The 27,077-nt window shown below is 39.0% G+C and overlaps 1 protein-coding gene across 1 annotated transcript in view; it reads right to left on the bottom strand.

The window, feature by feature from the left end:
• BCKDHB (branched chain keto acid dehydrogenase E1 subunit beta) overlaps window positions 1-27,077 on the bottom strand; it is a 268,641-nt gene that overhangs the window by 88,521 nt on the left and 153,043 nt on the right. The window contains exon 9 of the mRNA XM_075554842.1: window positions 400-486. Within this exon, the coding sequence (XP_075410957.1) occupies window positions 400-486 (87 nt within the window). The remainder of the gene's footprint in view (window positions 1-399; window positions 487-27,077) is intronic.

The following is a 27,077-nucleotide window of genomic DNA, read 5'->3' on the forward strand; positions in this document are numbered from 1 at the left end:
AATCGTTGACCTTGTCTTTTCTGTAAGGTGAAGATCATGGCAATCAAAGGTCAATCTCAGTCAGCTTAGTTCAGAAAATGCTTCACGTTGTATTGAAAGAGAAATACTTGAATTTAAAAGATGTTTCTTTTTCACATGGAAACAAACTAAGTGAAGCTAGCTCATTAACACAAACGTTCTTTCTATAAATCATTTTTTAGTTTTCAATATTTTAAGATTTCTTTTCTGGAAGAAGTAATTAGATCATTAACTAAAGAATAGTTACATGGAGTCAGAACGGAGAAACTACACATTTCCTGAAAGTGCACACGTTCATATATTATAACAAGTAATTTTTCCTCCTGGAAAAATGTTCACAGCTGTACATCCATTAGAATAAGCACCAAGGTGTCATTCTACCTGAACCGTGGAGCTGATCTCCGATGCAAAGCCGCCCGTCAAAGGAGCCTCGTGACTGATGAGCAGCCGCCCCGTTTTGACTACAGACTGAAAGAAAAAAGGAAAATCCTCATGCTAAAGAGCCGACATAGTACACACACAGAAATGGCAGTTTTCACACAGTAGGAAGAAGTGTAAATTTTTATATTTACATAGAAAGTGTAAATAATTTTATATTTATATTCAATATATATCATGTGTATCTACAATAAATAAGTAATTCAATCATGTGAAAAACAAGTTAAATTTCTCGTCCAACTGGACAGTCTTCTGGTTTTCACAAAAGCTTTCAATGGTGCTTATAATTCCAGTGTAACAGAAAAACAGGTTTTGCAATTCTAAGTATGTTGTTAAGAATACATACCTATTATTATAAAGAATTTTATTATGCTTATGTCACAACGTTAGTTCTTCCCTTTTTCTTTCATAGGGCTTTAAGAAAGAGTACTTTTTTTGTTTCATTGGGGTATTTACATATAAATAACATTCGTAAGATATGCTGTTTTATGGTGAAAAAAAAACCCCACAAAAATAGCATACCATAAAATGTGTAGAGGTAAAAAGCAAAATTTACTGGATATTTGAAAATCACTGCCAAAGAGAAAATGCATAACACCACTCACTCGTGTGCTTTAAAGTCTTGTTAATGACTCTGACTGCATTTTAATATTGAAACTGTCGCAAATAATAGAGGTGTATTCTCAACAGTTGCTGGATGTAGTTATTCACACTGTGCATAATATATGGTGTGCAATAATAAATCAGAAAGTATAGCTATGATATCATGCCAGCTGTGCAGAGAGATTCTAAAACACTAAGATCAAGAGCAACTATTACTTAAAATATATTGAACAAGTACCAAATTTCCAAAGAGAAGTAGAATTTCTAACAATTTGATATTATCTTTCTTATATTCTGTTACTATTATATGCCTCTAAAACTTAAATATTAGAAGTATAGAAAAAATACATATACATCGAAAAACTTCCTTCATCCTAGGCAATTATGGTTTAGAATTGAAAAGTATACAATATTTTCTTCCAACAGATAATAAAACACAAGCTACGGCCAGGAGCCATGGTGGAAATACGGTATTATGTCAAAGTAAACAGTGACTAAGGACATGACATTTTCTGGACATTTAATGAATGTCCCTTCCTCACAAGGAGACATTAACCTTAAAATACCAGTATTTAGCTTTATATGATTGTGATTCATTATGCTATTTATGAAAAACACAAGTTTGATTTCATAACTCTATATAGAAATATGGAGATTAAAAAAATCAGTAAACGATAGTACATTTTATTCTCTGAAAGATGTCCCGAACTTAAGGATCAGAGATTTAAATAAAAGACAAGGCAGCGAGATTTAACAATCTTCCTTGCGACTCTGAAAGCTAGAGTTTGCCAGTTTAAAATTATCTAAAGATAACCACAGTCAGAGGACCTGATACAAGGGGCTTAAGTGGAGAGCAAATGCTTTGAGAATGATTGGGGCAGGGAATGTACAGATGTGCTTTATACAATTGATGTATGTATATGTATGGATTGTGCTAAGAGTTGTATGAGCCCCTAATAAAATGTAAAAAAAGAAAAGAGGAGAAAAAAAAAAGAAAATGATGAGGGAAAAGAATGTACAGATGTGCTTTATACAATTGATGTATGTATATGTATGGATTGTGCTAAGAGTTGTATGAGCCCCTAATAAAATGTAAAAAAAGAAACGAGGAGAAAAAAAAGAAAATGATGAGGGAAAAGAATGTACAGATGTGCTTTATACAATTGATGTATGTATATGTATGGACTGTGATAAGAGTTGTATGAGCCCCTAATAAAATGTTTTTTTAAAAAAAAGATAACCGCAGTCAAAATCCTTCAAAGCTAGATGGTACATCTTAAATTTCTAGGAGGTACAAATGAAAAACTTCTCTCAAAGTGCTGCTTGTATTTACACCACAGAATGAGTTCTCTTTAATCTGAAGTGAGGTCCACCTCAGATCAAATGACAATCTTTACAGTGATACTTGAAGGCCAATGTGAGGGCAGACGGTCTGCATATGGCTCCTGTGGTCTGTCATATACGGCGGGGTAACAATGCAAAGACACGCCCCAGCCGTGGGTGCATTGCACACAGTGTGCAAGCAGATGTAGTCCAGAGAGACTGAGTGTCCTTCAGAAGGAAAATGGCAAACCAAACTAAGGCTCATCCAAAGCAGAGTATCAGGAGGCCATGGTACTGTGTGTGCAAACATGATTGTCTGGCGATGTACACATATTGACACAGAACACTGACCACTGCATTCGACAAATAAGTAAGCTGCAGAACAATATAATCTTATTTTTGCTGAAAACAACAAAAAACAGGGATGGGAGCCCCAGCACATGCACACACACACACATATACACACACCCTTATACATAAATGTATCCCTATGTGTGTATGTAAACCGTCTGGAAAGATTCTAAACTGTCAAAAAAAATGTTCCTCCTAAAGATTGGCAGTAAAGGAAGGGTAGAGAAGGGGCTTTTTTAGTTTATTTAATGCATTTTTATATTATCAAGAATACTCTCAATAAGCACATATTAATAAGAAAATAAAGGCAAAGCAAATATTTTTGTTGGTTTGAAATGTATGACTGTTAATGGCCAGAATGACATATTAGGCGGTAGTCACAATTGCCTCAAAATCATAAAAGAAACCCAATGATGTCTCAGGAGTAGCTTCAGTCCCAAACTCCAGCAGCAAACAAGCGCACTGAAAATACAGGGAGCCAACCTCCCTGTCCCAGTCTCTGCGTGACCTTGTGCATACCAGCTCAAGGCACTGGATGGGAGACAAAGTGGAAAAAATAACTGTTGGTACTTAACAGGGTAAAGTTCTTCATCTGACGTAAGTATGTTTTTCTCAGATGAACAGTCATAATGACAGTCGTGAAAGTAATTCCAACAATCTCAAGAACTGGAGAATAAATGCAATAAAAAGTAACTGCGTTTTGCAGAAATTGTCATTGTATACAAACCAGAGGAAGCCATTAAGAGAGACTCAAACATAATGGTCACAATCATAATTGTTCCAGGGATTGATGTGTGCTAGGCCTCGAGCTGAGCATTGTACAGTTATTACCTTGATACCATCTTCAGTACTTAAAAATTATTAAGATGCATTTTAAAAGCATATCAAAATTCTGATAATGCTGAAATTTAAGGGTAACCATTATATATTTTAGTCAGACACCCAAAGAATAAGTATATCTTATATTGTGGACTGTTTTGAATAAAATTCATTCTTTTCAACAAGATATAATTGAAATGAAATGTAGTATTTGCTTTTTATGGTTTATAATTTTAATATACTAAAAGTCCTTCAGATTGCTTCTTTTCCACAGTACTTTTAAAAATTACTGACATTTTAATATCATAATAATTTCACTACAAGTGTATAAAACAAGCAAAATAATTTTCACCAGCATTTAATTTTCATATATTTAGGCCAAATGATAGGGACTTTAACCTAACCAAATTTAGCATTTTGATAGAGCCATTAACCTTTAAAAGCATGAACAAACACACTAAAAACACTTTAAGTGCTATTTTCTTTAGAAAATTTATTTTTTTAAGATCTCTTCTTAAATAGCCATGAAAGAACCCGTAAAGCTGGATTTCCCCGTATGTGCTTCTTCAACTATTGACTTGGAAGAACTGCGCCTGTCCTCTGGCCTAGGGCAGATGGTGAGTTAGAGGTGATGAATGCCACCAGCTAAAGTGGAGCCAATTAAAGATCAGGGCTGCGAATAACTGTTCTCTGCCTCCTCTACCACTAAATCAAAGCGCTTTGTTCTTCACAAGGACTCCAGATGATCTACAGAGAAAACTTGAAAAGTAGTCCTAAAAGCAAAGAGTTTAGCAGACTGTGCCAGCTAACTCGGCAGCACAGCGCTGCTCCGACTTCTCCAGTGTAGTCTCACCGTTCAGTTACTTACCTCTTCCATGCCAGCATCAGTAGCCTTCTAGCGACAGCGAGAGGTGCTATCAAAATTCTGATACTGACCACAGGGCACCTCCAACGACAAAAGATCACGGACCCTGGCTCCAAGGGCGCCTTTAAGAATAACTTGGCCACTATGATCTTCTAGATCACAGGCCACTTTTTAGTGGCCATAAATTAAATCACCTGTGACAATATGTCACTAATACTTCAGACAATAGACACACAGGAAAGTTACTATGTTAAAAAAAATCTATTAGAACAATTTGTTTAACTATATCGAGCATATCTTCCTTTTTTAGGCTACTGTTTTCATAACAAAATCCATTCTTGAAACAATGCAAAAGTATATTTCATCACATTTAAGAAAAAAATTGCTTGAGGATTAATAGATCCAAAAGTGATGCTATTTTAACATAGTTTTAAGAACAGACTATCTGTGAGACTCACAGTGCTGCGAAGTTAAAACTCCTTACAATGATTGCACAGACTTTGGCTGCACAAACACTGGACATATGTTTTAGTGAATGTAGCCTTTAAAGATTTTAACACAATCCAACCAGGACGACTGTTAAGCTGTCATTCCAGGAGAAAACGATACAGACAGGCAGAGTTTTAAGCTTGCAAATGCCTGAAAATGCAGCATTGACATTCAAAGAGAAAAAGAAAAAACACCACATATTTTTTTATTTCTTGCTCAAAATCTATAACAGAATTTTATTCCCCAACGAGCAACTCAATCGTAGCAGGACCTAGCCTGATCTACACGAAAGTAATACTCCGGGCAGGCAATGTACGGCCCTGACAACATGGTCTCACTATAAAGTTAATGAAAGCAAAAGAAACATCAGTGATGGCTTTGACTAATTCCTTCTGAAATCAAAAATCCCTTAATATGCATGCATACATATTAAGTAAGCAGAACTGATGACAAAATCTTAATACTTGTGTTTCATTAATCAGGAACACATTAATCAATACTTATACATAGATAATGGAGTTCATTGAGGATATCCTTTGAATGAGCGCCAAATGTATATGAATCAGACACATTTTTGAAATGTTTTCTTATTTAATCCCCAAATACATTTGACAAGATAGCCAGAAAAATCTCACAAATCATCCGAGGCTAGCGTATGTACGAGTATTTGTTTAGGAACCATTTCCTCTAAAGGTGGCCCAGGACGGGGCAAAGTCGCATTCTGTTAGCCATCTAAGTCACCATGAGTTGGAGACAAGCAGAGGCAATGAGATACAAGAAGTCATTATTGTCCATCAGGGCGGCTTTCACGCCTATTTGGACAACCAGCTACCAGGCCGTTAGACATACTGGAGAAAGCTGAAAGAGAAAGGGTAGTCAGGGCCAGTTCTGAAAAGTCCATTTGGAAAGGACTTTGTAATGTCGCTGCAAATCTTTTCGTACTGTTAGAAAGTGGTGAACTGAGAAAAACGAAATCTGCAGGGCTTTATCGTCCATGTGGAAAAAATCAGCAAAGGAGCAAGCAGAGCATACAAGGGAATGAATGAGCTCAATGGTAGAAGAAGCAACACATAACAGAGACCAAAAAAGTGAAATGCTGATGAAATTTTCAGACAATCTTGTTGGCGAATTCTTCCTATAAATAAATTGTGCTAACCAGAAGTAACACATTGAAGAAACTGTGAAAAACACTTTTGTAAAAACTCAAAATGTACAATGCTTTGAAAGCTACTCCAAAAGAGTGCAGATAAACTGGTGTCAATCAACCTCACTGCTCCACCTTGTGCTTACACGGTGCCAGGCCACTGCTCATTCTGTGAGCATGCTTCCTTCATGCTCCCCTGCCCTGACTTCATTCCCGAAAGAGGCAGAGAGTCTCCCTCCCCTCAACATCCATCTCATACGACTCTTCCTGTCCAGTGTTCCCAACCAGCTGGAAGTTTCCCTTAATTTCAAATGATAGTACCTACTTCCCCCCTCCCCACGTTTTCCTATAGGATTATCTACATACTAGGGCCCATTTTCTGATAGAATTTAAGGTACCTAGCAATGGAAACTCCCGTGTTTTCAGTGAGTTTATATTGTGATGTTAAATTCTACTGGAAAAAGATGCACTGATGATGTAGTGCAAACAGCACAGGCAGCAGTTTGAAACCACCCACAACTCAGCAGGACAAAGAAGAGACTTTCCACTGGGGTCAAGAAACCCTTTGAGGTAATTCTACCCTGCCTGTAAGATGGCTGGAGTCAGACTGGACTCAACAGCAGTCAGGTTTATGGCAGTGAGAACAATGAAAAGACATTCCACGAAAACGTACAGAGGTCACATGATGATAAAACTAATGCACTGGACTATTGGACATTTACTAGCTTTGTAGTTAATAAGGAAACATGTTAATAAACATGTATTGAAATTAATTTTCCAATTAATTTAAACATGTAAAGCACAGCCACCACTGCCTAGGTCAAACCAAAAACCACCTGTCATCAAGTCAATTCCAAATAATAAAGATCCTGTAGGACAAGGTAGAACAAGCCCTTGGGGTTTCAGAAACTTAAGGGGGCAGATAACCTTGTAGTTCTTCCATGGAGCAGCTGGTGGTTTTGAACCACTGACCTTGCGGTTAGCAGCTTCATGCTTATCTCATAGCACCACCAACAGAAAGTATTTTCTGCTAAAATAACTTTTCAAAGATAAGTTGTCTTCATAACTTATTATTCCTATTCTACCGTTTTTCTTTTTTGTTGTTGTCATTTTTTTAGAACATTTTATTAGGGGCTCATACAACTCTTATCACAATCCATAAATATACATACATCAATTGTATAAAGCACATCTGTACATTCTTTGCCCTAATCATTTTTTTCTCCTCTTTTCTTTTTTTATATTTTATTAGGAGTTCATACAACTCTTATCACAATCCATACATATACATACTTCAATTGTATAAAGCACATCTGCACATTCCCTGCCCCAATCGTTCTCAAAGCATTTGCTCTCCACTTAAGCCCTTTGCATCAGGTCCTCTTTTTTTTTCCCCTCCCTCCCCGCTCCCCTCTCCCTCATGTGCCCTTGGTAATTTATACATTGTTATTTTGTCATATCTTTCAATAGCATTCAAAAGTACTTCCGTAAACGTGTAAACAAGCTCCACTTCAATTCCCTCCATTTCTTTTTCTGTCAAGAAGAAATTATAGCTTATCATCGTATATTAATATAGTCAAGTCCTAGGTTGTAGATATTGGAAAACAATAAAGACTATTTAAAGCAGGTTGTGCCTTTGAAACACAATCTAAATATTATACATTCTACAGCTTCACTTCTTTGCACTAGCAGGAGTTCTTCCGGCATTTCCTTAGAAGTGCAGGAAAGTGATGCGGCTTTCCCTGCCACAAAGATGCAGCCTTGGAAACCCACAGGGGCAGTTCTATTCTGCCCGATAAGGGCCGTTAGGAGTCGGAATCAACTTAATGACAGTCTGGCAGAAGTGTCTCCTCTAGAAGTGCCAAAACTAAAACCATACTACCAGTATGCTTACGCTCGTCTAATAAATAAAACAGTGAAGGTACTTTTGTACCTACTATTGTTCCACCACAGCACTTGGCAAATTTAGAACCTGGCCCAACAACAATGGCTCCATTGGCCTTTCATTGTACGACAATTATTTTTGCTAGTTCAGCTAGTTTACCATCATGTAAGTAAAATTATTTTTACCCTGCTATTACAGACACATTGCTTATGATGAGGAGAGGGTAAAGGGGACTGATAATCTACAGAAACTTATGATCCTAGTTTAACATCCATTATAAGTCTTATGGGATGACTGAAATTTTCAATACTGGAAGCAGATATTGTTGTACAGATATTTAATGTATCTAATTTCTTAACATAAAATCCAGTCTCAATTGTTCACCATGTCCTTTTTTCTTAAAAAGTATTACATTGAAATTTCTTCACCATCCACTATTTTAAAGCATACAAAGCAAAATTTGATCCTAAGTCACCAATGTCATAGATCCTTTGCTAAAATGAGATCCAAAAATAGCTGTAAGCAGCAAAGTCACCTGAAGTCCACTGCCCCTGGCAACAGGAATAGTGGCGTCTAGTTGCACAGACTAAAGCCTGGTGAGACTCATCTTTGCCCCACACCACGCTGTTATTGGGAGAAAAATAAAATCAACTGAGAAAGTTTGGAACACTGATTAAAAACAAACCAGAAAATGGCCTAAATTATCTTAATTGAATATGACATGTAGTTTTCCAATTAACTTTTTATACATAAATTCCAAAAGTTCATTATCTGAACCAAACCCACTGCCAATGAGTTGAGTCCAATTCATAAGAGCCCTACAAGACAGAGTAGAACTGCCCTTTTGGACTTACAAGACTGGCTCATCTTTCTCCCTTGGAGAGGCTGGTGGGTTCGAATTGCTTACCGTGCAGCTACCAGCCCAAAACATTACCCACTACGCTGACAGTAATCATGTCCCAAAGCAGTTCTTATGTGCCTCATATGCACCAATCCTGGAGACTCGACGCATTAACCCAGGTGCCTATTGGGTTGTAATGTAGGTTGTCACAATGCTCTATGGCAAAGCCTATCCAAAAAGGAAAGAAATTAATTTAAATATTGGTCCCAGTGAAAGAAATAACAAAATGAGATAGAATACTGGAGCTAATACTCAGGTTATATTTGTTTAAAAAACTTAAAAAAAATAAATTTCAATCTGTACTCCTGTGGTCCTTTTTAAAATAACACTAAAAAAATAAAAATTTCCTTTCTTAAAACAAACAAAAATTACTAATATCCTCTACTCTTCAATTCATAAATCTCCATTTGGCAAACTGTTCTCAAGTGCTGACAACCGAGGGAAATGCTATGGCTGGCCTCCATAAAAACTCTACAGGGTACAAACTGACATCATCCCGTGTACTCCCAGCATACTTTGAAGAATACGAAAGTCCTTCGAACTCAAACCAAGACGGTCAGCCAGTGACATTCGACACAGCTGCTTTCAGCGTGTATCAAGGGTACTCTTTTCCCTGAAGACATCGGGCTGTCTGCCAAGGCAATACTGCTCTAAGGAATCACCAAAAGTATAAACACTGGCACACTTGCGCATCACCATGGATAGATGCTTTTATTTTTTAAAGCATGGTCCAATTCTGTTAGAGTAAATGGATTTTTTGTCCATTACAAAACAAAAATCATGTGTAGTTCATAATACATGAGCAGCCTAAAGTCTTCTGGGCCTTCCTTTTTGGCTATGACTCAAAAAAATATTATAACAAAGCTCAAAAAACAGTTCAGCAAATGCGGCATATAATCTTTGAACTATATGGAAGACACCGTAGAAATAAAGCACACAGATTCCATACTTTCATTAAAACCAACGCAAGTTAGGAAGAAATTATGGCTGTGACAGGAGAATTCAGGAAAAGAATTCCTTTGGCAAAAATTATAAAGTTTGTCTACAAAGCATCCATTGATTAGGTGATAGAATTGAAAGTAGAAATGTTCAAATATAGACACACAGAATCAAAATCCAATACTAAAGGGATTCTGGTTAAAAACTAAGATGCAATTGATAGTTCTCTAAAAAATATGACCCAGTATTTTAATAAATTAATTTGTCAGTATGTAAGCTTTGTTTCTTTATAGAAAAATTTAAAATGCTGAAACTTTCCTTATAAGCCATAAAATAATAATAATCGATGACTTTTTGATTTATAATTCTACATTTTCTAACTTTTGACAAGGACTAACACGATAATTCTAACATCACAAAACAAAAACCTAAGACAAACCTACACTTAGATTATCAGTGATGAAGTTACTTCTTTGAGGATGATGTAAAGTGATTTTTTTTTACTTCTATCACAAGAAATTGGTCATTTTGCTATATCCTCCAGGAATAGAATGAATAATTATTATAAAAGGTAATGTATCATTAGTAATAAATGAAACTGTTATATCATTCTATTAATTTTTCTAAAAATTAAACTTTAAAAAATAAGAATGAGGTAATAGTTATCCCACCCTGCAGTTTACAAAATAATTTAAGTTTAAACTTCGGCAAAGAAATAGTAGAAACATTTGTACATTCATTTCCTGTGTATGTTGGTATATATCTTTTGAGAAATACTTTGGAATATATTTATCAAAAGTTACCAAATGTTCAGATCTCAGGAATAAGCAATCTCGGTTCTGAAACATTACTCATAGAAAATACCACAAAAAAAAAAGGAAAATACTGAAACTCTGGTTTAAAATAGTTGCACATGCAGAGACACTAGGTTAAAAAACCATAAAAATCTAAATAACATAATTGGCCTACAGGCAAGTTCCATGTCAAAGGATAAAACAATTTTAAAATACTGCATGTAAATGCCTGCCATTGCTACTAGAGGAAGACACCATAAATAGAATTAAGCAGACTATCTAAAAGAAAATATTTCTCTAATTCTGCCTTATCTGTCTAATTTATGCAGCCTCCTGAGACTGAGATAGTGCAAAAATGGAAGAAGATTAAGCAAGGAGCTACGAGCCTATATAGAAAGCTCTTATTTACAGGACGATCCATCTGGGAGCTGCACAGCCTGGACATTTGAGACGAGAATTCTACCAATAAACAAATGAAGATCAGAATCAAAGTGAACCTCCACTGTGGTTATTGGAATAAGAGCTTGGCAGAGACAAGGGAACAAGAGATCTAAAATCGATGGCCAAGAGGGTATAGAGGAAGTACAGAGAGCCGAATGAAGGTCAAACAGGATAGTGGGACAGGAGGAAAGTAAAAGGAAACAGAGGAAAGAACTAGGAGGCCAAAGACATTTATAGAGGTATAAATATAAACATGTATATATGTAAATATATTAATATATAATGGTAGGGATATAGGTCTATGTACATATAATTATATGTTAAAAGTATCAAGATAGCAGACAGACATTGGGCCTCTACTCAAGTCCTCCCTCAATGCAAGAACACTTGGTTCTAATAACCTAGAATTCTGTGATGCTCACCTTTCTGACACTATTACTAAAGTCAAAATCGGTGCATAAACAAATGTGGTGAAGAAAGCTGATGGTGCCCGGCTACTAGAAGATATAGCATCTGGGTCTTAAAGGCTTGAAGTTAAACAAATAGTCGTCTACCAGGAAAGCAACAAAGCCCATGTGGAAGAAGCACTGCAGTCTGTGGGATCACGAGGCAGGAGGTCAGGATTAGGTATAAGACACCAGAACATCCAAAACAATCATATTGATGCAAGCCAGAGTGGTCAGAGTGGAGACCTAAAGCCCATCTGGTCACAACTGGCCATCCCCTCACCGAAGGGTCACAGGGAAAGGACAAGCCAGCCAGAGTGCAGCATAGCACCAACAAAACATACAACATTCTTCTAGTTTTTAATGTCCGTCCCCCCCACTATCATGACTCCAGTTTTACCTTTGCAATATAGCTAGCATAGAGCAAGTACACTGGTACTGATAAGAGTTCTAGACACATGGAATCCAAAACAGAGAAACCCCTCAGGAACAATAATGAGAGTAGCGATACCATGAGGCTAGGGGGGAAGATGGGGACAGGAGGGGGGAAAAATGGGGAACCAATCACAGTGATTGACATATACCACCACCCTCCCAGGGGAAACAAATTACAGAAACATGGGTGAAGGACACACCACACGGTATAAGACATGAAAATAATAATAATTTAAATTTATCAAAAGTTCACAAAGGTGGGAGGGTGGGGAAGGGAAGGAAAAAAGTGGAGTTGATACCAAGGGTTCAAGCAGAAAGAAACTTTTTAAAATGATAATGGCAACATATGTACAAATGTGCTTGATACAATGATGTATGGATTGTTATAAAAGTTGTAAGAGCCCCCCAATTAAATTATTTATTAAAAAAAAGAATTTGGACAAAATGACATTACCCCCTTCAAAGATAAAAAAGGAAGCATAGAGCAAACAGCATAAAGCTCCTAGGGAAACTGCTGGAAAATGTCTTAATCATTTAAAGCAAATTATTTACTCAAGAATCAACTTTCAGAATAAATACCAGCCAATTGACTCCAAGACCAACCCTCCAAGAAACAGGAATAAACCTTCAGAAAAGCTAGTAAGACTCAGTAAAAAGAACACACCTAAGACCTGAATTTAACCCTCACTGATAAGGTGCACCAAGGCGTGATACGATATACTGGCACGTATCAGGGAACCAGCAGAGAAGTCTACGAGGTCGGCCCCAATCCCAACTATGTGAACACCACCCTGCCACCCCTACCCCCACCCCCCAAAAAAAAGAATGTGTACTTCAGAGGCCAGCACTGAAACTACAGCTTGGGGAGGGGGGCACATCTGATCAGAGCACACTGGAGAAACAAAGAGGGAAGCCCTACCAAGCCCCGAGGAGGATATTACTGCTGAGAGCAGGCAATGCCTAGCGAGGACCATAGGGCCAGCCACACCATGAGACACCATGTCCCTCACTGACCCATAACGCTATGAAGGAAAACACTGGAGACACAGTGCAGGAAATGTGCCCAATCTGACTCCATCACACTGGGGCAAACCACTAGGGCGTGCAACAGCAGCAAGGGTCGCAAAGAAATGAAGTCCCCAGGGAATACCAAAAACAGACTTTGGGGACAGAATGTGGCACCCCATCACACTCAGCTGGAAAACAGGGGGACAAACAACAGAAAAGTGGGTGAAGGGAGACAGCGGATGATGTAAGATATGAAAACAATAATTTATAAATTATCAAGGGTTCATGGGGGAGAGAAAGTAGGCTAGGGAGGGAAAACTGAGGAGCTGATCACAAGGGCTCAAATAGAAAGAAAATGCTTTGAAAATGGTGATGGCAACATATGTGCAAATGTGCTTGAGACAGTGGATGAATGTATGGATTGTGATAAGAGGTATATGAGCCCTCAATAAAAGTATTTCATTAAAAAACAAAAACAAAACCCTCACTGATAAAATGAAAACCCACTGTAGTGGCAGAGCTGAGCCTTATTGTCTAGATTTCTGCCCCCTTCCACTGCCTAGCCCTCTGGTAGCCTGACATGGGGCTCTATATTCAGCTGAATTCAAAACTCTTTCTTAGGATACATGGGCTTCAGTTGGTCAGATATCTGTTTTGAAGATCTCAGAAACCTACATGGGCAAGAATGAAGGAAACGGAGTAAGCCTCTCTCTTTCACTTTGTCCACAAGAAAGCAGCGAAGAGGATTTCCACTCAAAAGAGAGTGTACAGTGCCTACTGGGTTACCATAGAGAGGCCTTGCTTCCTTCCCCTTCCCGTTAGCCTTCTCTGAATCTACCTGGGACCTGCCACTGCCCAATCTTAAACTGGAACCAAGAGAACCAAGGATACAAGGAAGAAAGGAGGTTCCTCTGCCCAGTCTGAAAGCAACTTAAAAAAATTAGCAACAGAGAACAGAAATACCACCTGTAATTGGCTAGTCTTTAACAAGAGTTACCAAACGAATGGCTATGCGCCATGGAGAATAGCTACTTTAAGGTAACAAAGAAATGTAAAGGGTACCGTGGGCAACCAGGGAATACAATTTTTGACTAAAAGTAATCAAAGTCATTTTAAAAAATACAGTGAACGTACTCAAAACATGTATCTAGGGAACATTTGTAGCCTATCTTCTAAGGAAACATCCTTCTGGCTAAACAATATAATTTTTTTAAGTGTTAAGATATACTTTCTGTCATGTTATCTTTACCCACAAAATTACACAGGGAATTAGGCAACCTTCCATTCTGGCTTTACCACATAGCTGTGGATATTGACCAGTACACACATCTGCATTGATGGAAAGCAGCGTTAGTGGAGCACGCCCAGCATTTCAAAAACAAGACATTTGAGCCGTTTCTTTACCATGTGCTTTTAAAACCCAACAAAACCAGTAAGCTATCCAAGATAGTAAGTTTTCAGTAGTCCTGTTATGGGTTCCAAAATGACCTAAGTGGACAATTACAGCATTTGAAATTTTAAACATGCAAGAAAAATGAGCCTATAATTGGGCCCCCAGCCCCCAATGTACTTTAGTAAACCAAGGCACCTGAGAAGCGTTTTCCACGTCTTGACTAGATCATCAGCATCATTCGCTTAAGGCTGCCAAGTGTATAAAAAACTTAATCAAATAATAAAAATGAGTTCCCAGTTTCAAGAAATTTTACTATTTTAGTCCCTCATAAGAGAAATATTGTAACAAGAATATCATAACAGGATTGCACAATAAGGTTAAATAATTCTTATCAATAAATACAACTAAATAAATCTACCAAAAATTATCATTTTTCTGGAAATGGAGGGGAAAAAAAAGATATAATTCTTTCCTTATTTCCTTCCTCCACCCCATCCCCACCAGTTTTAAGTTGTGGTCAGCAGCATAGGAAATTAGAGCCATTTAAATGTTTTAAAGGGGGGGCAGGGGGCGCGGGTTACATGGATTAACCTCCAGGGAATGCCCTCAAACCACAGATCGGGTGTGTGAATGGGCTTGTTTCCATGCAGAGCGCACTGGAAAGAAGTGGGTAATTGCAGAGGCAGCTAGATTAATATTTAACACCTCATCATTTAATCTCCCTTTCGACCCATTTTGAATTTGTTCTAGTTTTCAATATTTTCTGCTTTCTTTTCAAGGGAGGTGTTTTTCTCTGTTTTAACTTTTTATGGTTTTTAGGATTTGGGGTTGTTGTTCTGGTATGTTTTCTGTATGTGAAACTCAGGATAGGTAAACCTGAGAGACAGTACCTGGATTAATGGTTTCTTGGGGGTGTGGCAGGGAAGGTTGGGGAAAATGGGGAGCTAATAACAATGAGCACAAGAAAACAATAAAGAAGAACCTGTTCTAAAAGTTATTGTAGTGATGAGTCCACAACTCTTCTTTTTCTGAGTGAACAACTTTCACATGCAAATGAGGAGACTAAAAATAATACGGCTTGCATAAGGTGTACCTTAGTCCTTAAAGTAACATCCTTGCTTTTCATCTCTTGAAGAGGTTTGGGCATTGGATTTACATAATGCAATGTGTCATCAATCTCTCTCTCTCTTTTTTTAATCAGTATTTTTTATTCAAATCATTTTACAACTGTAAATGTAAAATCAAAATAAATGTAAAAATGTAAATGCAAAATCAGTTATACAACTCATATATATCTTATATATACATATATAATCATATATACATATATATTGTGTCAAGCACCTTTGTACATTTGTTGCCTTCATCATTCTCAAAACATTTGCTTTCCACTTGAGCCTTTTACATCAGCTCACTGTTTCCCCTCTCTCCCCGTTTCCACACCCTCATGAACCCTTGATAATTTATAAATTATTATTATTTTACCATATCTTACACTGCCCAATGTCTCCCTTCACCCACTTTTCTGTTGTCCATCCCCCAGGGAGAAGGTTAAATGTAGATCCTTGTAACTGGTTTCCCCTTTCCAACCCACCCTCCTTCCATCCTCTCAGTATCAACACTCTCACCACTAGTCCTGAGGGGTTCATCCGCCCTGGATTCTTTGTGTTTCCAGTTTCTATCTGCACCAGTGTACATCCTCTGGTATAGCCAAGTTTGTAAGGTAGAATTGGGATCATGATAGTGGGGGGATGGGAGGTAAGTATTTAAGAACTATAGGAAAGTTGTGTGTTTCATCGATGCTACACTGCACACTGAGTGACTGGTCTCCTCCCTACAACCCCTCTGCAAAGGGATGGCCAGTTGCCTACAGATAGGCCTTGGGGCCCCACCCTGCACTCACGCTCATTCACAATGATATAGTTTTTTGTTCTTTGGTGCTTGATACCTGATCCCTTCAACATCTCGTGATCATACAGGCATGTGTGCCTCTTCCATGTGGGCTTTGTTGCTTCTGAGCTAGATGACCACTTGTTTACCTTCAAGCCTCTAAGACCCCAGACACTATATCTCTTGATAGCCAGGCATCATCAGCCTTCTTCACCACACTTGCTTATGTACACTTGTCTTCAGCGTTCCTTCAGGGAAGGTGAGCACAAAATGATGACTTTTTTATTCTTTGTTGTCTGATACCTGATTCCTTCAACACTTCATGATCACACTGGCTGGTGTGTTTCTTCCATGTGGGTTTTATAGTTTCTGAGCCTGATGGGCGCTTGTTTACCTTCAAGCCTTTAAGACCCCAGACACTATATCTTTTGACAGCCAGGTACCATCAGGTTTCTTCACCATACTTGCTTATGCACAGCAATTGTGCCGGGAAGCTGAGCATCATGGAATGTCAGTTTAATAGAACAAAATGTTCTTGTATGGAGGGAGTACTTGATTGGAGGGAGGCCCAATGTCCACTTGGGACCTTAATACTAAACCTGTAAGTATATGCATATAGATATATTTCCCTATCATCATATATAAACATATTTACATATGTATATGCCTGTATTTAGACCTCTATAAATGCCCCTTGCTTCCTATTTCTTTCCTCTATTTCCTTCTACTTTCCTCTTATCCCACTATCATGCTCAGCCTTCATTTGGGTTTCAGTAATTCCTCTTAGTTACAGTCCCCTTGTTGAATCCCTATCAGGCCTCTCACACCCTCCTTGCCACTGGTTTTGAATCACTCCTTGTTCCCTGTCCCTGGGTTGGTTAACACCACTTCCTTTCCCCCACCTTCCCCTCGTCCATGTCCCCCCAGAACCATTCGTCTCATTGTTTCCTTCTCCACATTGTTTATCCAGTCTAGCTTATCTAGCTAGACCTGCAGAGATAATAATATGCACATAAAGAACAAGACAATGCCAAACAAAGCGACACAGAAAAACAAAACGATAGCAACAACAAAAAACCAATGACACACAAAATAAAAAACAAAAAAAGAAAGAAAAGCCTGTAAATAGTTCAAGGTCTGTTTTTGACCTTTGGGAGTGTTTTCCAGTTGGGTCCGGCCATTGATCTCTTGACTGCTGCTTCCATGAGCATTGATTGTGGATCCAATCAAGGTGGAATCCTGGACCCCTGCAGCCTCTTCTCCTTTTCTCATGATGTTACCTATTGGTTCAGTTGGGAAGATATGAGATTTTTACCTTGAGGTGTAATCCATACTGCATCCTTGACCTTCATCATTCTTGACCTGCATCCTTGACCTTCATACTGCATCCTTGGCCTTCATCAGCTTCACTCAAGTCCTCCTCACTTTCATCAAGCAAGGTGGTATCATGTGCATATAGCAGGTAATAACCTTTCTTTCTATCATGATGTCAAACTTTTTCTTCACATATACCAGCTTCTCTGATGATTTGCTCAGTATCCAGATCGAATGAGTACAGAGAAGCTGGCACCGTGACTCCCTTGTTCTGTTTGCACGCTGCCTCTTGATCTGTGTCCAGGTTCCATATGAGCAAAAGTAAGTGTCCTGGAATTCCCATCCTCAAAACTATGCACAGTTCGACATAATCCACACAGCAAAGACCTTTGCCCAGTCAATGAAACACAAGTGGATATCTTTCTGGCATTCTCTGCTTTTAGCCAAGATCCTTCTGACAGCAACAATGATATCCCTTGTTCTCCATCCTCTTCTGCTTCTAGACGGAACCTCGGGCAGTTCCCTGCCAATGTACTGCTGCAACCACTGTTGGATGATCTTCAGCAACATTTTATTTGCATGTGACATCAATGATAGTGACCTACAGTTTGTGCATTGTGTCGGGTCATCTTTCTATGGAATGGGTACAAATACAGGTCTCTTCCAGTCAGTTGGAAAGTAGCTGTCTTACAAATCTCCTGGCGTAGTTGAATGAGTGCTTCCAATGCGTCATCAGCTTTTGAAACTTCAACTGGTATTCCATCAGTTCCTAAAACCTTCTTTTTGGCCAGTGGTTTCAATGTGGCTTGAACTTCTACCTTGTTATCATTGGTTCTTGATCATAGGGAGTGCTCTTAAAAAAACAAAAAAAGGTAAAAGCTCTGCTGGGTGGAGCTTTCGTAGTCTGCAATATTCCTGCTAGGTGAGCATCACCAAGCAACTTGCTCTGAGTTAGTGCACCCAATGGGGTCACTTGGGAAGATCCTCCCTGGTCTCAGTGAATTTTTTCATCAAAGCAGTTTGGCTCTAACCTCGTTTTTTGTGATGACCAATTTAAGAGGACAGCGTGTGGCTGTGAAATCTGTTTCCTGCTCAGGAAAAACGCTGCGGAAACTTGTGACGCTGAACACAGCTTACAGGGGCAGTGCTATGGGGAAAACTCCAGTGTGTGAGTGGTTTTCTCGTTTCAAAAAGGTGAAATGTCAATTGATAACAAACCTCATTCTCAACGTCTGCCAACTTCCCGAATGGAGGAAAATGTTGACAAAATTTGTGTACTTGACCTCAAGGACCGATGACGAACTATTGAAGAGATGGGGACATCATCTGGATGACCTTGGAGCTCAGTTCAGCGAATTGAGAAGGGTCGCTGTGAATTTTGTGCCTCAGATTCTGACTGATCAGCAAACAGAGTCGACTGAAAACATGGCATGCTTTGAAAGAACAGCTCTGAAGTGATCCAGACTTTACTCCCAAGGTCATTACTGGTGACAAGACATAGCGCCATCCTTAAGACCCTGAAACCAATTAGCCAGCGGAAAAGATGTCCTGTCAACTCACAAAAAAATGCTAATCCAGCGAAATCATAGATCAAGATGATGCTCATTTGTTTGTTTGTTTTTAATGTGAGCGGGATAGTGTACTTGGAGTTTGTTCCAACAGGTCAAAGTTTTCATCAGGTTTACTATTTAGAGGTTCTGAAAAGATTGTGTATCCATGTGCAACAATAACCAAAAAAAAACCCTGATTTGTGGCAGATGGGGGACTGGTTTTGCCACAACAATGAACCTGCTCATGCAGCCATCTCAGTGTGCTAGCTTTAGGCGAAAAACATCATGCCTCTCTTGCCCCACAAACCTGACTCACCTCATCTTGCTCTGTGCCACTTCTTTGAAAGGACAGCAATTTGACGGTGTAGAAGAGGTGAAGAAAGAAACAGGCGTGGTCAGCCACCAAAACAGACGAGTTTGAAAACTGTTTCCAGGAGTAGAATCGCAGATTTGACAAATGTATTCCGTGTAATGGAGAGTGCTTTGATGGTGATATATGGTTGTTTAAAAAAATTAAATATATAGCTTTGGGGAAAAAATTTCGTGTTTGTTTTTTCGGATACCCCTCGTACGCTCCATCTTGAAGTGGTTACATGTGGACCAGGTCTTTTTGGAACAAGGACCCTGTCTTGTTTCCATTTTCTTTTCAGCTTCCTGTCTCATTTTATGTTTGCCCACAGAATCTTTAAATATTGCAATTTGAGGCTTGAATTTGTTTTCTTGAGTTCTTTCAGTTTAAGATATGCTAAAGGTGTTTTTTTTCTTTTTGGTTTTCTATTCTAGGTCTTTGCATATTTCATTATAATATTTGACTTTGTCTTCTCCAGCTGTCCTTTGGAATATTCTGTTCAGCTCGTTGACTTCATAATTTCTTCCATTTGCTTTAGCTACTCTATGAGCTTTGGTGGTAGGGTAGGTTAAGAGTCAGACTGCTAATCTCCAGGTCAGTAGTTTGAGACCACCAGCAACTCCTCAGGAAAATGATGAAGCTGTGTCCTCCCCTAAAGAGTTTCAGTCTCGGAAACCCATGGAGGCAATTCTACTGTTTGTCCTATACGGTCACTATGTGTCAAAACAGACTGGGCGGCACGGAGTGGCTATACACTTAAGAGTAAGTTCTAGAGTGTCTTCTGACACTCACACTGATCTTTCCTTTCTTTCCTGTCTTTTAAATGACCTTTGCTACCCAGGAGGACATTCTTGATGTCCACCCACAGCTCGTCATGTTATCTGTTACTAACGCTCCATGTAGTAAATCTGCTCTTGACATGATTTCAGATTTTAGGTGGGATAGACTCAGGCTCGTATTTTGGCTGGCAAGGATTTGATTTCATTTTCTTCAGCTTCAACCTGAACTTACAGATGAGCAATTGGTGGTCTGTTCCACAGCCTGGTTTTAGCTGCTGATACTAAGCTTCTCCATTGTCTCTTCTGAAAGACGTAGTTAATTTGATTGCTGTGGATTCCATCTGGAAAAGTCCATGTGTATTGTTTTCCATTGTTGAAAAAAATGTATTTGCTATGAGCAAGTCGGTGTTGCAAATTTCTATCATGCAAACTCCAGCTTCCTTTCTATCACCAAAACCACATTTTCCAACTAATGCACCTTGCTCAATATTTCCAAATTTGCATTCCAATCACCAATCATTATCAATACATGTTGATCGTACATTTTACCAAGTTCAGACTGATGATATTGTATAAAGTCTTCTATTTCTGCCTCACTGGCTTTAGTGGTTGGTGCATATATTTGATTAATAGGGATACTGATTGGAATTCCTAGAAGGTGGATAAATATAATCCCATCACAGTCAGTATTGCACAGATAACCTGACAGACAAGTGGGGGATACCTCTCTTAGCCACAAGAAATAGATTTGAGAAGGAAGCCATGCTGACATTTTAGAGCAAAGAAAGAGAATACGAAGGTAGCATCATAAAAATAATCAGGTTTATTTCAGGAACCACACCAAAAAGGAATTAGAAAATCCAGAGATCCAAATGACAGGGATGAGCCTATTCTAGTCAAAGACATGAATGTGGGCCGGGGTGATGAATATTTGTCATTCACCATCACCTCTGCTGTCCTCCCGCAAGTCCCCAATCTCTCTTCTTGGAACACCTTCACCATATTCAAAAATAATGTTTGGATTCAGCTTTGACCTTTACTAATGATGAATTTGTTTGATAAAGCACATACATTCATGTTTTTAATAAATTATTCACCACTCCCTTATTTCTAATGCTGATTCATGTCAATTTTTTCCAATAATTATCAGAAATATATTAAGATTTTGTTAGTCTCTAGCCTACTCATCATTCTAAAGAAATCACTAATATTTAGTTCGGGTAGAAAGGGGGAACTGATTGCAAGGATCTACATATAACCTCCTCCCTGGGGGACAACAAAAAAGTGGGTGATAGGAGACATCAGACAGTGTAAGATATGACAAAATTAATAATAATTTATGAATTATGAAGGGTTCATCAGGGAGGGGGAGTGGGGAAGGAGGAGGGGAAATGAGGAGCTGATATTAAGGGCTCAAGTAAAAAGCAAGTGTTTTGAGAATGATGATGGCAACAAATGTACAAATTTGCTTGACTCAGTGGATGGATGGATGGATTGTGATAAGAATTGTATGAGACCCCAATAAAATGATTTAAAAAAAGAAACCAGTTACAAATTGATTCCTTTGAAATAAATTAGTAGAATTTCTTACCATCTAATAGTTTAAAAGGTAGAGCCTATGAAACATGAACATTTGTGTGTTTGTGTTAATATGCACTTTTTCTCCAATTTTTAAATCGACACTATTTGAAGTCCATGTATTTTATGGCTTCAAATGTAACCAGGAAGCCTCCATGAGGTTGGAATATTAGTGTAACCTTCAATGTCACTGCTCCGCAGCCCCACAGCTTCACTACGCCGGAGGGTATCACTTTACACCACGACCGCCAACCATAATTCTGTGATCGGAACACGGCTGGCTCTGCATGACTGATACTGAAACCATAATATTGTAGCTGGCCTGGAGGAACCAGTTATACTGATCACTGAGCATGGCAGTGGGGAACGAGGGGTGGCTGGAGAAAGACATCCAAGACATAAATCTGTAAATTTTTCAATAAAATACAACCATTAAAAGTACAGCGTCCAGTCTGAAAAAATGTCAAAGCCCAGGTCTTTGAATAAAACAAAATGGTGAAATTAGTAATATTAATAAATGGCCTTCACTAACTAATAAACTGTTTTGATACCAGTTTTTAAAGTGCCAGGTAAGAATGCAACCAGAATGCAAGAATAGGAAACTGGCATCTATTTTGAGGAGATAATTTTTTTTATTGCGAACTCCAAAGAGAGGTTCAACTCTCAAATGGCAGTCCCAGAAAACATTCTCATCTTTTAAGAAACATGGATTGGCTTTGAAATCAAGGTAACAGATACAGCGTAAGACAGATAGGCTTGGAGGGGAGAAAGATGTGCTGAAGATAAAAGCTTGCGGGGGTGAGGGGGGTTAATGAGCTAATACCAAGGGCTCAAGTAGAAAGAGAATGTTTTGAAAATGATGATGGCGATATATATATACAAATGTGCTTGACACAATGGATAGATGTACGGATTATGATAAGAGGTTTAAGAGCCCCAATAAAATCATCTTTTAAAAAGGATAAAAATCTGCTTCTCTATTTCTGAACTGTTTGGTTTAAGGTGTGTAAACATTTCTCTGAATTTAGGCCCTCATCTCTAAAATGGAAATAATATCACCCACTTCCATGGGGCTATAGACACTGGTGAGCCCTTATATGATTGGCCTGGGACCCAGAAGCCAATCACTAAATGGTAGCTACCGTATCATCACCATCATCATCATCATGACCATCCTTACCACTAAATCATCAGATCATGACCCTAGAGAGCTGAAAACTGGCCTGAATAGAAGGGATGACCCAGGCAACTGTAAGCAATTCCAACTGTGGGGATCATATAAAAATGGTATAGAAGGCTGTAGCTGGGCACTACAAACTGTAAGCACTAAATAAATGTTACCAGGTGTGGAGACAACTACAGGCTTCCAACCACTGCCAGTTTTTCTAACGAACAGCAGCAGGGGGCCTGGGGGGCCTTAGGAGGTATAGGTCATCTGAGATAGAAGTGCTTCCCAGAGTCTGTTATCAAACCATCAGCTCTGATCTCGTGTTTCCCAACTCACATAACGTTCACATTCATTAAGATGAATCTTCTCAAAAACAATCTGGGCCATTTAAGGGTGCATAAACATGAAAGTACAAACACCTAATGCTTACAGCTTACACACAACCGTACATAAGAAATAAAACTCCCCAACACAACAGCTGGAGCCAAAGTGAGTGAACAAGTAAATGTGGTGAAGAAAGCTGATGGTGCCCGGCTATCAAAAGAGATAGTGACTGGGGTCTTAAAGGCTTGAAGATAAACAAGCGGCCATCTAGCTCAGAAGCAACAAAGTCCACATGGAAGAACACACCAGCCTGTGTGATCGAGTGGTACCGAAGGGATCAGTTACCAGGCATCAAAGAACAAAAAATCATATCATTGACTGCACACCTCCATGATAGGATCGCTGAAGACAAATGGGTGCATAAGCAAATGTGGTGAAGAAAGTTGATGGTGCCCGGCTATCAAAAGAGATAGTGTTTGGGGTCTTAAAGGCTTGAAGGTGAACAAGTGGCCATCTAGCTCAGAAGCAAAAAGCCCACATGGAAGAAGCACACTGGCCAGTGCGATCACGAGGTGCCAAGGGACCAGGTATAAAGCATCATGCAAAATATATATATATATAAGTGTGTGTATGTATATATATGTGTGTGTATGTATGTGTATATGTGCGTGTATATATATGTATATATATACCATATTAAATGTAGGGGGAAGTGCAGAGTGGAGACCCAAGGCCCAAGTGTCGGCCAATGGAGATCCCCTCATAGAGGGGTTTAGGAGAGGAGATGGGTTAATTAGGGTGTGAGGTAGTATCGATGAAGAACACAGCTTTCCCCCAGATCCTGGATGCTTCCTCCCCCCAACTACCATGATCCGAATTCTACCTTGCAGGGCTGGATAGGGCAGAGGCTGTACACTGATACATATGAGGGCTGGAGGTACAGGGAATCCAGGGTGGATGATACCTTCAGGGCCAAGGGTGTGAGGGGCAATGCTGGGAGAGTGGAGGGTGAGTGGGTTGGAAAGGGGGAACTGATTACAAGATCCACAGGTGACCTCTTCCCTGGGAGAGGGACAGCAGAGAAGGGGGGGAAGGGAGACTCCGGATAGGGCAAGATATGACAAAATAACGAGGTATAAATTACCAAGGGCACATGAGGGAGGGGAGAAAGGGGAGGGAGGTGGAAAAAAAAAGAGGACCTGATACAAGGGGCTTAAGTGGAGAGCAAATGCTTTGAGAATGATTGGGGCAGGGAATGTATGGATGTGCTTTATACAATTGATGTATGTATATGTATGGATTGTGATAAGAGTTGTATGAGTCCCTAATAAAATGTAAAAAAAGAAACGAGGAGAAAAAAATGATTAGGGCAATGACTGTACAGATGTGCTTTATATAATTGATGTATGTATATGTATGAACTGTGATAAGAATTGTATGAGCCCCAATAAATTGTTAAAAAAATTAAATTAAATTTAAAAAAAAGACAGGTAGTGCAACCTGTCTCGAAGACACACACACACACACACAAAAAGAAATAAAACTCAACTACCGTATATACTCATATAAAAAATGTACGGAAAAACTGGGGTTCGGCTTATACACGGGTCAGTGGTACCCCAGCAAGGTGTAACATCTCGCTGCCCTCCTGCCCCGAGGTAACAGGATGAGCCCCCGATATCTCACGGGTGATTGCCATTTCTCCACTGTTCATTCAAAGCCCTGCTGACACTGCAGGGCTTTGAATGTTTGTTTACTCACATCTAACCAATCAGAGCCGTCCTATGACATGTATCTTTGAATAAGCCTTTTAAAGACCATTTGCGAAGGATGTGGCATGAATGGATGTCATCTGGTCAAGCCCAACTAACAAAAGGAGGAGATCTCATGAAGCCTGACATAGAGTTAATAGCAAAGTGGGTTTGAGATGCATGGAAAGACATTCCAGAAGACACGGTGCGACATGCCTTCCAGAAATGTAGTATTAGTAATGCTATGGATGGCAGTGAAGACTGCGCTTTGTATGAAAATGACAGCAGTGATGGTGATGATGGTGATCTCAGTGAGGCCAGCGTCTATGATGACCTCACACCAGCTGAAGCTCTGCATTGGGATATGGATGATGATGAGGAATCCAGTTTTAAAGGATTTTAGTTCTTTACATTTTAGCTTGGTTGCTGATTGAGCTCAGGGAATAGTCCTCTTAAGGTATCATTGTTGATACCTTATTGTTTTTGTTGAACATATTTTCCACTTACTGTGCTGGTTTATTAATGTTAAATGACTTGTCCTTTTGGTTATGTTTATTTAAAATAAATATTTAAATACACTACCCCACTGATGTCTCAATTTTTATTAATTTTATTTTCATTTGTTTTGATTATTGAAACTCGCCAGTAGCTTCTGCATTTTCCACCCTAGGCTCATACTCGAGTCCATCAGTTTTTCTGGTTTCCCAGGAAATAATTAGCTACCTCAGCTTATACGCGGGCCAGCTTATACTCGAGTATATATGGTAATGCAATGTCACCCTGAGCCTCAGACTTTAAGAAGGGGGTGCTCAAATCAAGGAAACAGTAGCAGAATTACCCATATTGTTTTAACAACAAGAAAGCATCCCCGGGAGACAGATAGGATTTGACCTACTAAAGCTCAAGCCCTTGGTCCATGCAATACTGGGCATTCTATATTCCTAGTTGCCTGAAATTATGACATTACCTATCTCTACCCTCACCCCAGCCCTACTCCCACCCAGAAGAGCCTACAACACTGACCTTATTATTGGGGGGAGCACATGCAAATGAAGTAAGCTATAATTAGAGGCAGTACAAGGTGCAAGGTGCAATGTAACTAGATCCAGCTTGGAAGAAAGGCCTGGGAAGAGTTTGGGAGGGAATTCTGACACAAAAATTATAGCATAAAGATGAAGAATGTGATTTATGTATTCATGTATTAGCTTACACTTGGATGACCAAATGCATGGGGGCCTCTAAACGTGTGTGTGTTGTGTGTGTTCTGCTGGTCAAATAATATATCTAGTGAATGTTTATATTTCTTCCCCTGGTTTATTCTATTCATTGGTATCTCTGCTTAGGAGACAACCCTAAACCAGAATCCCTAGCCTGGGAGAAAACATCTTATCTCCTCTCCTGATGCTTGCATGAGCCTCCAATTCATCTAAGGAGCCTACTCCACAGAGCAAGCAGGCAGCATATAACACACTGAGCACACCAAGGGCAAGATCAGGAAGAAACAGCAGGTCTTTGTTCGGCATTTCACAACATTTTAACCTACCTGCATATGGGTTGGTGCGGAAAGAAGGTTTACAAGGTTTGGTTTGGTTTTTTTTAAAGGAAAGTTAACAATAAAGCTTTGTTGAAGAGTTGTTCTGGTACACTAAGCAAAATCTAATGTCATTTCCTAGATTTGTAATCAAGAGTTTTTACTGGTTTTCTGTAGACTTGATCAAATCCAACCTGTAACTCAGCTTGGCGGTCTTTTCTCCTTAGGTCCATCCCTAGTGAAAAACTGGCTAGATGTTGGTGGAAACCAAACCTCTCACTGACAATCTTTAAATACTTCGGGACTCTTAGGCAAAAACGGTACTTCATCTGCCACCATGTTGTGTTTTTCATTTCAGGAAAACAAAAAGAAAAACACTTAATGTGGAAGACAGGCAAACTGTAGAGCCAGAATATTCGTTGGAAAAATCGAATAAGAAGTATTTAAATGCAAATTTTAAATTCTTAAAATGTACATCATTTCCATTAAGAATTAACTCCCTGAATTATATATACATTTTCAAATAAAAACAATCTTCGTTTCTCATCTTA

The sequence above is a fragment of the Tenrec ecaudatus genome, chromosome 7, assembly GCF_050624435.1.
Source record: "Tenrec ecaudatus isolate mTenEca1 chromosome 7, mTenEca1.hap1, whole genome shotgun sequence".
NCBI classification, from domain to species: Eukaryota; Metazoa; Chordata; class Mammalia; order Afrosoricida; family Tenrecidae; genus Tenrec; species Tenrec ecaudatus.